We start from the raw sequence: 10,896 nt of genomic DNA on the forward strand, positions 1-10,896 counted from the left end.
ATATTAATATTTCACAAAGCTTCCCGTCTTTTATGGAATTGGGGTAGTACTTGTAATACTGCATAATTTGGTTTCAGTTTGTCTTCTTAGAATAAGCAAATCCCTCCCAGAAAAAGGCTTTGACTGGGTGGCAGCATGTTGCTGTAAATCAATACGTTGTTAAACATTAATGGTGGAAATCTCAAGTTTTTTCTAAATAACCTCAGTCAGCCTTATTAATATGTTTTATTCTTTGCATGGTAAAGTTTGCTTTTTGTGAAGTCAGCGATATCTCTTCAGAAGGTTTTTCCAAACCCATGCAATGATTTCCACTAAAGAATCATGTCTGTTTTTAATGCAGGGCCAAAGCATCATGGCCATATTGGTTTCCAGCTTTCTCTCTTGTGCAGAAATGTCTCAGGATTCTCTAAATCTTTTAATGATATTACACTCTGTAGACAAAGATGGTGAAATATTTTGGAATTATCCACCAAGAAGCATTTTTCTCTTTTTTTTTATTATTATTATTATTATTTACTCACAGTCACTCACAGATTAACTCCTCCCAATCTTTTATCCTCAAAAACTCATGAATAATGATCAAGTTACTGGCCTGTTGCCCTTTAACTCTTTTTATAAACCTTTTACTCTACTTGAAAGTTAAATAAAGGTTTAAATGATCTGCAGAGCATTGCCTTCTGATTTAACTTTACACAATGTCCCAAGTGTTTTTGAGACGCAGTCTTTGAATAGGAAACACCCTCTTAGGAGGATGTGAGGTCAGAGGGCTGACGGGTTTAATCTTATTGTTCTTTTTTCTTCTCTTGCCCACTACTGAAAACAGTGTACTACCCCAGGAGGAAGAAAAAACTAACTTAACTTCCTGCTCAATCAAGCAACACTAGGTTGAATAGATAAGGAACACCCCCTCAGTACAAACACCATTTTTAACTGTTTGTCTTCAACATGCTCCACCTCTCCCTCACCAAGTTCCTTCTCTCTTCTTGAATATCCTTCCTTGCGTCTGTCTCTTCTGCCTGTTAGAGCTGTATCTTAATCTCATATCATTAAACCACCTTCACTCAGGATGGGCTCCAGACCCCCCAGCTTGCTGTTGCTGTTTCTCACCAGCCTCCTACTCACCTGTAAGGACCCACTGATGTGCCTCTTTAAGGATAAAGGATGTTTCTTCATTTTAAGCTAATCTCCAGATTCTCACTTTTTCCCCTTCTTGCTCTCTTTTTTTCCAAACACAGGGCAATGTGCCAGAGGAGAGTCATGTAAGTATATCTGTTTTTGATTGTTGTTGTTTTTTCCTTACAAAATGGTCTTTTGATTGGGGTTTTTCCAGCTCCGCGACAGTTTGAGGTTATACAGTCCTCTCTGAATTAACAAAAGAAGCTATTTTTAAGACAAACCTTGAAAGTAGCATTTTTTTTCCAGGAAAAGAGCATTAATCAGCATACTGTTGGTCTTCTTCATATTCCCACGTCTTCATTAAAGTTAGTTGAAACAGTTTTTAGTTTCACATGTGATGCTGGGAAATCTGAAACACCAGTATAAGCTAAATTCTTGTCCTAAATTTTAAAATATAGGACAAGAATTTAGCTTATAGCTTATTTAGAAGAAAGAATTTTAATGTACCCGAGCTTCAAGGTCTTAGCTGTTTGGCAAAAGATGAACTTTCTCTTGGAAACTTCCGAATCTGGGTGTGTTTCTTTTAAAAGGAGAACAGAAACCACAACATTTAGCATCTTTTAAAGGTTTGCTGCTCATATTGTAAATGAAAATACATTAAGTATTTCCGGTGCTAAACATCTGTTCAGTAGATGTAAATCATGAAGGGTCCCAAGCCTGTATAGTTTTTCCTGAAAGCTATGAAGCTCTAATAGACGTAAGTCTCTGGGGCTATTTTTCCTTTCTTCTTATTCATCTTCCTTTATTTCTGAGCTTAATTATGCTGTCAAAGTCAGAAGTATGCTATCATTCTCAACATATCAGATACAGTTGTGTGTTTACAGCAGCTAATGATGCACAGTGCCTCAGTCACTACATCACTGAACTCACAGCTCAAGCTAGCTTTAAACGTAGAGGACAGACAGATTGTTTCTAGCTAAACTGTGTTGTTGTCACTGAAGGAAAATGGGAGCTGAGATAAATCCACACAGCTCTCTCAGGGGAAGTAGAAGGTCAGACACTATTTGTTAAGGCGTTTTCCTTCCTTCACTGCTTGCTGTGCGCAAGCTTGAGAGCCTGTCTTCCTCTAGTCCTGACCTGACTTGTATAGTATGTCTAGCCCAATTTGTAATGTTTGTTTGGTAATTTCTTTCTATTTTGCATCCATGTCTCTGTGTCTCTGTGTCTCTCCATGGCTTTGGAAACTACAGCATACATTATAGATACCGTTGGACTTACCATCCTACCCAGAAGCACAGTTCAGAGTGGGACGCAGGTGTCTATAGGCTGCCAGGCCAGCGTCATTCTAAGCAACATCTCTCATATGACCTACCATTTCCTGCTTACTCGGAATGATGTTCCCATCCATTCCTATAATACCACAGAAGACTCTGTGGTATATGAGCTCAACCCAGCCAGGGCAGCTGACTCTGGAAATTATGAATGTCAAGTCACAGTTAAGGACAAGAGCAAGCGCAGCATCATCCAGAAACTGGGCGTGACAGGTACTGACGACTATTTTTCTTTTTCTTTTTTTTTGTTTGTTTTTTGTTTTTATGTTTAGTTAGCGGTATGCAACTTTAGAGTGAAATTTACAGAAAATGTAAGTTTCGTAGTTTGTTTTTGACCGCCCTTTTGGGCTTTTCTATCCTTAGGCCTCCAGACCCCAAGACTCTATCTGAGTAATGTATCACCGTATGAAAGTGAGGAGTTCACAGCCACCTGCAGTGCCTCGGAGGAGAAAGGACCCCTTAAATTCACATTTTACCAGAGGTTTATGACCGGAGAGCCTGAAAAGATGAAGCAGCTAGAAACATCTGGGAATTATTCAGATGCCACTTTAAAACTCAGACACATAGGAAACTGCTTTCTGTCCTGTGATTATGAAATCAATTTGATTTCCGGATCTATACGCTCCAGCCGCAGCGATGAGATTGAAGTGATAGTCAAAGGTGATTAAACTTAATTGCTAGCATTACTAAGGGAAGATTAAATTTCTTGAGGAAGAGTGTGCTTGATTATTCTAATATTTGTCTTACAGTGCTCAACATTAAACCGATCATGAACGTGCTGCCCTCCCTGACTGTCTTTGAGGGGGATGTGGTGGACATTATTTGTAAAGTAGTAGATATCCCATTAAAGAACATTGAAGTATTCCTTACAAAGGGCAGAAGGGTACTCAAAAAATCTCCAAACACAGCCCTCAGTCATCTAATAACCATTCAGGAGGGAGACTCTGGGGAGTTTGTTTGCAAGGCAGAGTGGGGGAATGTCCAGAAAGAAAGCTATATAACAATCACTGTCAAAGGCAAGTCCTCATTTTTATAAAATGCCTGATATGACACCACATATTCTGTTGAATTTCAAGCATTCTCATAATTTAAAACAATACTGTATAATGAATGGATAATGCTTGAATTTTTCTGTCTAACCCAAACAGAGCTATTTTCAAAGCCACGGCTGACTGTGGACCCCATAGAAATATTTGAGGGAGACCGTTTCAAACTGACCTGCTCTGTTTCCATTTACATTCCCGAGAAGATCAACAATGAAACCATGGAATTCTCCTTCTATAAAGATAATACCAAGCTTATGATCAAGAATGAAACTTTAAAATACTCTTTTTACAAAGATAACACCCTGCATACCAATGCAGAGGCGTATATAAGAGCAGTGAACCTTGAAAAAAATGGCAACTACACCTGCAAAGCTCAAAGTTTGTCTCTGATACACAATTTTGTCAAGGAGAGCCAAAAACTTGTCATCAAAGCCAAAGGTAAGTCATGTAGTGCATGAAATCACAATTAATTTGATGTCTGAAGCACATAACATTACATTTGTAAGCCAACATAAGCGATCATTGTTTTATTATCACAGTTACTCGGTTCATTTTATGCCATTTTGGTTCAAACTTGAGCATTACTCTCACTATCTTGAACCTTTGCTGGTGCCACAGCAGAACCTATACTGCATTGGTGCCTTTTAAGAGTAGTCTTGTACTTTGACAAATACATAGCATAAATCAGGTGACTGGTCCAAATGTGTGACCAGCAATTTTGTGGCACCATGTCTGTGCATGCTTTGTGCATGTACAGACACAAGTCAGCTTTCTTTTAAATGTATGAACCTGCCTCCACATGAGGCATCATCACCATGTCCATGGATTAGAGGCATACAAGGTGGATTTTTACAAAATTCTGCACATGATGCCGATTTTTTTGCAGTGATCAGGTTTGTTGAATGGATGAATGAATGGGTATTAATACATTTCTCTTTCTCTTGAGATGATTGAGATCAGTCAAGATGACAATACTATGATCTTTCACCTTTGTTTGCTTTTTGCCCTTTAATGAAGTGTACACTAAACTGGTGCCCCTTCCATTAGCCCCAGCTGTACTTTGTGTTTTACCAGATAAACATCTGGTGTTATGTTGTGTTTTTTTTAACATGTTAAGACTTAACTCAATTCTTACAGTATAGCTTAGTACACCTACAGACTATAGAAAAAACATCCTTCCATATCTATGTCTTTTTCTTTTCCTCCAGTTCCTGTTTCAAAACCTGTGATGAGTGTGGTGGGTGGCATGCTGTTTTTGGGAAAGGACTTCCAGCTGCTCTGTCAGAGCAGCAGAGGCACTCTGCCCATCATGTACACTCTGCACATCCCTAACAGGAGGCCTGAGCACAAAACTGTGAGCAAGACAGGGGAACAGGCTATCTTCAGCCTTCCAGCTATCCTCAAGGGCTCTGACTTAAGCAACTTTCAATGCCACGCAAAAAACAGTCAACGCAGGCCTCTTATGATAGGATTAGGACAGCAACTGCTGCGCTCAACCAGCATCATAGGTTTGTTAAATGCAGGCTTGATGAAAATCAGTAAAACTCATTTAAAGCACAATGAGCTGCTTTTCTAACACAATGTTCTTTGCAGAGCCTGTATCAACACCAATGTTGACCATCACTCCCAGTGCTGGGGACATCTCTGAGGGTCAGAGTGTGAGTCTCATCTGCTCTGTTCAGAGTGGCAGCCCACCCATTAACTTTACCTGGTACCACACCGAGACAGATGTTGCTCTTGCTTCTGTGTCTACCGATAAACGGGAAGAATCTTTCAGAATACACAACGTCAGAGGAGAGCACAGAGGGAGATACTACTGTGTGAGCACAAACCTGGCCAAGGAAACCAAATATAGCCCCGAAATCACATTTGGAGGTGTGTTTTCTCTTTGGTTTATAGCTGTGCTGAAAGGATGTTCACTTAAGGTGAAAATATTTGCATGTTAATGCATTAAACTTCACTCATGCAGAAATAACTTTGACATTGTGATAAAAATTAATTAAATGATTTTACACTAATATGTTAAAACTACATTAGACAGAAATGTTTGAGGTTTTGTGAGTACATTTTTATTGCTGGGCTTTATAATTATGGTATAATGTAATAATGGATGCATGGGTCCATATGTTTAATTCAAACGTATTCTGCAGTGAAGCTGGCTGGGTGGAAAAAAGGTCTTATTGCAGCCTTCTGCATCACACTTATACTGGCCTTGATCCTTGTTATTGCCTTCAAGAAACGGCTCTTTCAGTTTGAGAGGAAGAGATCAGCCAAGTTGTCAGTGTAAGAAATATTACTTGTGTTCTTATCATAAATTTGCATTTTATAGGGGAAATTATGTCAGCTTCTGCTGTATGGTACCCATAGGGCCTCTAGCTAATTGTGTTCTGTCTCGATTTCATCTCAGGAAGTCAGCCAGCACCAAAACAGAGCGGCTGAGCCTCACCCAGGCAGAAGTCATCGAGGCTGCCAATGGTAAAGCTGCACATTTAATGATTTAATGCATACATTAAAGCAACTATGTGGATTCTACTGATTCAGTTTCTAAGACTGCTGCTGTTTTTGTGCTCCTTTTGTAGTCACCCCAGGCATTATGGGGAAAAGTGTTTGGAGTGAACATGTCTCAGGCTCTGGTAAGTGGTCTTCGGGGAGCTTTTTTTCTGTTGTTGTTGTTGTTTTCATTTGTTTTGTTTTTTTTTTAAGGCTAAAAAGCTAAACAGATAAAAGGAAATTTTGCCCAGACTGGAGTAAATAATGTTCTGTATCTTCAGGAGATTATTTTTTAGTTTCAGATTCATACATGTTTGACACAGTGTAGTCAGTGTTTACAGCAGCCGGACAGTCAATAAGAATTGCTGATGTTTTCTAGAAAATAGTTCCTTTATATATTTTCTGTATATGATTTGGCTAAAACTGAGACCATTGCCACTGAGCATAAACAGTTTTTGTGCCAATTTGTGAAATATACTAATATTGATAAATGTATCCATTGATTGTTTATTTATTTTTCATCTGCCTTAATATTTTTTAAAATGTAAGAAATACAATGAAGTTTGCTTGCTTTGTGCTGCAGAGTCTGATGACCAGAACAGTGTGATCATTTCTGAAAAGTCAGAACCTCAGTACACAGAGGTGCAGGTCAGAGAGGCAGATCCCAACAGAGGTAAGACTGCATTTAAATTTTTACTTCATCATTGGACCTTAAAAACAGTTTTAAATGATAACTTATTTGTTCTGTGCTAGCTCCAGTGAAAAAGGGCACAGACACCGTATACAGCGAAGTGCGCAACTCCCAGCAAGGTATGACTAAAATCCCGCTCTTAATTTAAATTCCTTTTAGAGTTACATGGTGAAAGAAATCAGGTCACTGGTATTTGTAAAAGGGGGGGATAAAAAAAAAAGCAGGAAACAGGATCATCTCCTACTGTAAACATTTGCATTGTTAGAGAAAGAATATGCCATTAAAAGAGAAGGCACAGTCTCCAGGTGTCCACTTCCTGCTTTGGTCAAAGGGAACTTCCTGTTATAACAACAGAGCCAAACAGTCTGTGCTTCCGTTATGACTACGTCAGCAACTGTTTGATTGTTTAATGCTCAAGGGAGAACTGTTGTCCATTGTTTAGTCATGGACTTGGTTGGTTGTGCTGATGTCACAAAATAATGCAACAGAAATTCAGGGAAACACTTTTTTGTGCACTTTAAGACTTCTCTAAAACTATATTAGCATAAACAAACTAGTACACAGTGTGTGCATAATGATAAGATCCCTGTTTCCTGGGAACAAAGAGCTGTTAGTGGGAGTGCAGATAACTGCGCAAGCCCTGCTTTAATTCCTAATCTTCATTTGTTTCCTGAGCTAGTCCTTTGGTTTTGTTTTTGCAGGTGTTCCAGAGCCAGCTGATGGTGTAAGTAGCATTACATATACACCATGTTCACAATGCATCCACACTAACAAAGAGGTTACTCCCCCACACTCATAAATCTAAAGAGTTTGTGCTTAGAGAGACGTCTCGTGGACAAACAGTAACATAAACTGACCCCCTGTGTAGTCAGGAATATTTATAACTAAAAGAGTTATATTCAAAGTAATATTAAGTTATTTATCTTTTATTAGTAGAAGTGATCATTTCATTATGGTGCTGTCATGTTTATTTTGGGTTGGATCTCATAATAACTTTTTCACATCAAGCCTTAATCACTAAATATTTTATTTTAAAGATATGGGTTTCTGGAGGTGACTGCATCTGGTGGTAACTCTTCATAATACCATGATGTCCTAAAATCTGGGCTCCCTGTCAAAAATAAAAACTAAAATATTCACTGTTTTTAAGAGAAAAGAAGTTTTTTTTCAGTATCCTAAACAAAATAACCTTTTGATTTTCACCCATCAAAGCTTGAATGACGTATGTTTTGCAGTCTAAGCTTTTTTTTAGTTTTTTTGTAGCAGATTCTGGTAGATTCTTTATTCATAATGCCTCTAGTTCTGTGAGATTCTAGGTCCACCTTGCAGGCACTAATCATCTGAGGTCTGTCCACTTACGTTTAGCTTGAGATGCTGAGAGAATTGAGAGGTTGTCCATCATTAATTTCCATGTGCAAAATTAATATTTTTTTACCTCAACCTTTTTATAGAGTCTGTTCAAATCTTGCTGGTGTTTAATTAAATATTTATAGCCTTCTTACTGTGAAGTATTTCCCTTAGTTATTGACTGCTACATAAAGCCAAAGCATGATTAATCCACCACAATGCTAAATAGATATAGAGCAGTTTTTCTCAAAGTTGTTTCAGAAAAATCCAGATATCAGTTTGACCCCTTTGTGGAGGTCTGTTCTCTTCAGTCTTTTCGTGATTACATTACAAACTTAACCAAACCTCCTGCTTTGTGAGCATCTATCTGTTAGCTTTACTAGCTTGGTCCTTATCAAGCTAGTAATCACACATTTACAACAAACTGTTAGTTTCTGTTCAGGACAAGTGAGTTGGCATCATGTTTTCAGTCACTGTGTTTGATTTTACAAGCTGTTTTGTGCTGTTTGATGCATGCATAAATCATAATCTTACAGCCTGTATCTTCAGTCTGTTGGTGTATCAATCAACCTCCCCTTCATTTTTAACCCTTGTATTTCCACAGGTGTCAGTGGAATATGCACAGCTGAATCATGATAATAATCGTCACAGTGACCACAGTAACCACAGTAACCATGGTGACCACAGCGCAGATGGAGATCACATAGCTGAGACTGACAACTCTGTTAGCACTGACACCGGTGACCAGGGGGAAGGGACATGTGACCCAGCACCCGACTGTTGATCAAACGACAATAATTTTTTTTATTTCCCCTTAATTCTCTGGCTTGATAAAGCAGCTGATTCTTTGCACTGAAATTTCTTTAAAGCTTGTAGGTCATGTCACTAATTATATTCTTTTACATTTTGTTTTTGTCGTGCTTTAAACATTTCAAGCTGTATTCAGTTTCCTGTCTTTTTAAAGAATGAATAAATTGTTTCATAAACTTTTTCTTCCTTTTGTTAGTAATTGTGCTGCCAAATGAGAAGACATGTTTTATGAACTCAAAGGAAAAGGCCCTAAAACCAGATAACAATAGTCACAGGCTCTAAAATCTAAATAGGAAGCAAAGTCTTTGCCGTCAGCAGAATAGTGATATTATTACCTTAGTGATTCCTCTGCTGTGTGAGAATCTGTCGTTTCAGTTTAAACAACTAGAGGACAGACTTGAGGCAGCGCTGCAGTGGAAACTTGGTGCCATCTGTCTGTGATCTCCTTTAATGTGAGGAGGGCTGTTGCCATAGCCACACATCAGGACATATCTGTTTCACTTTCCATTATCTAAGATTTAATTGAATGATATAACATGAGCTAATTCAAGGTCTCCATTCACCAGATATGTTTATCAGGTTAATCCTGTTCATTCTGATGTCCTAAGTAGCCAGTTTAAGGCTAAACATATGAAGGATGTGCTATATTAATGCCCAGATAGACACTGTAGATCCATTGGGAACATGATGTAACACTGTAACCTACATGTTGGACCTTTATAGTATGTTTAAATGTGTTAGTTGGTAATGACTCTATTAATAATTTCCTGGGGAAACTCTCTGTACAATTCTCTGCTGATGAGTTCTTTTTGTTTGATTAGTTAGACTAACGTAAAAGTATTAAACAGAGTAGATTTGACATAGTAATGTGACCTTTCCTAATGTCTTATTTGAGAGGCAGGGGCCTTTCAACTAACTTAAATGCCCTGTTTCATCATTTAAAAAAAAAAAGTTTTAAACCAAGATTAAAAAGGATTCTTCTTGTGCTTGTACCCCACCTCAGTGCCAGGAACCATGAAATTCAGCTTGGTAGTAATGGCAAAAATCTTGCAGATCTTCAGTCAATCTAAATGAAATGATCAAGACTGTGAAATGAGCAGTAGGAAATATTCATAGTTCATTTGATTCATTGTGATATCAGCCTGATTTCATGGCAGATACATACGTACATAGAGTGCAAATGTTGCAATGTCACTTTGTTTCTGTTGTTTTTAACTACACTCAGGGTTTGGCTATGATAAAACATATTTATGGGTAGAATTAACATACTTGTTTAGGCCTACATATTACAAAATACTTGGTTACTAATAGGTACATGGTTATACCTTATATATAATATTCACGTGTTGCAATTCCCCTCGTGTCACATGAACGCTGCCTGACAGAAAACAACACTCTAGTGGAGGTTTCACTATCTCAAAATTTATGATCATGAACTGTAACACTGATACATTTTGGATAGTTGTATGTAAGGTAGAAAATATTCTGTGTGTTAATGCTTCACACTGACAGTAATAACTATACGGGACTCACCGTGTGAGACACATGCCATTTTACGTTTTTAGATAGCTGGATTTGATGGCACAAAGTACGAAAACCAAGGTCAAGGTCTCGTTTGTTTATATGGCAAACTTAAAAACAAGCAAAGAGCTTCGCAGGTCAAACTATATCAGGCAAAAGCATTCTTAAATAACATTTTAAAAAAACAGCAAAAAAAAACATGTTAGAGAAAGCAACTAAACCAGAGCAAAATCAAAGATTTTCAGAGATTAGGAAGAAAAATTGATAAAATCTGGGGGGGGGGGGGCTAAAAGATATTCCAGTATATGCAAACCAAATTAGCTCACATCAACAGCAAATCATTGCTACAGCATCTCAACAGAAAGCAGCCCATTAACACATCCAGTCTTCAGAGTGGAACAAACATATGGCAACGTTTTATGGGCAGTATAGCCACAATCAGAGGACGTTTCACTTGTAAAATTAGTGACAGCTGATATAGATGAAGTTTTAGCTGTTACTTAAAAAAATAGTGAATAGGAGGCTTTATTAGGATTAGGATTTC

The 10,896-nt window shown here is 38.0% G+C and overlaps 1 protein-coding gene across 1 annotated transcript; it reads left to right on the top strand.

Annotated features, from left to right (window-relative positions):
* Positions 1 to 953: 953 nt before the first annotated feature.
* Positions 954 to 9,001, top strand: pecam1a (platelet and endothelial cell adhesion molecule 1a). Its single transcript, XM_041975070.1, has 15 exons — positions 954 to 1,124; positions 1,236 to 1,259; positions 2,367 to 2,660; positions 2,811 to 3,107; positions 3,197 to 3,463; positions 3,596 to 3,931; positions 4,702 to 5,001; positions 5,087 to 5,368; positions 5,644 to 5,776; positions 5,901 to 5,968; positions 6,073 to 6,126; positions 6,567 to 6,656; positions 6,737 to 6,793; positions 7,376 to 7,398; positions 8,626 to 9,001. Exons 1-15 carry the CDS (start codon positions 1,067 to 1,069, stop codon positions 8,803 to 8,805), a joined length of 2,463 nt encoding a protein of 820 aa, XP_041831004.1. The 5' UTR covers positions 954 to 1,066; the 3' UTR covers positions 8,806 to 9,001.
* Positions 9,002 to 10,896: the final 1,895 nt, after the last annotated feature.

This window comes from Melanotaenia boesemani, chromosome 2 (genome assembly GCF_017639745.1).
Source record: "Melanotaenia boesemani isolate fMelBoe1 chromosome 2, fMelBoe1.pri, whole genome shotgun sequence".
Classification (NCBI taxonomy): Eukaryota; Metazoa; Chordata; class Actinopteri; order Atheriniformes; family Melanotaeniidae; genus Melanotaenia; species Melanotaenia boesemani.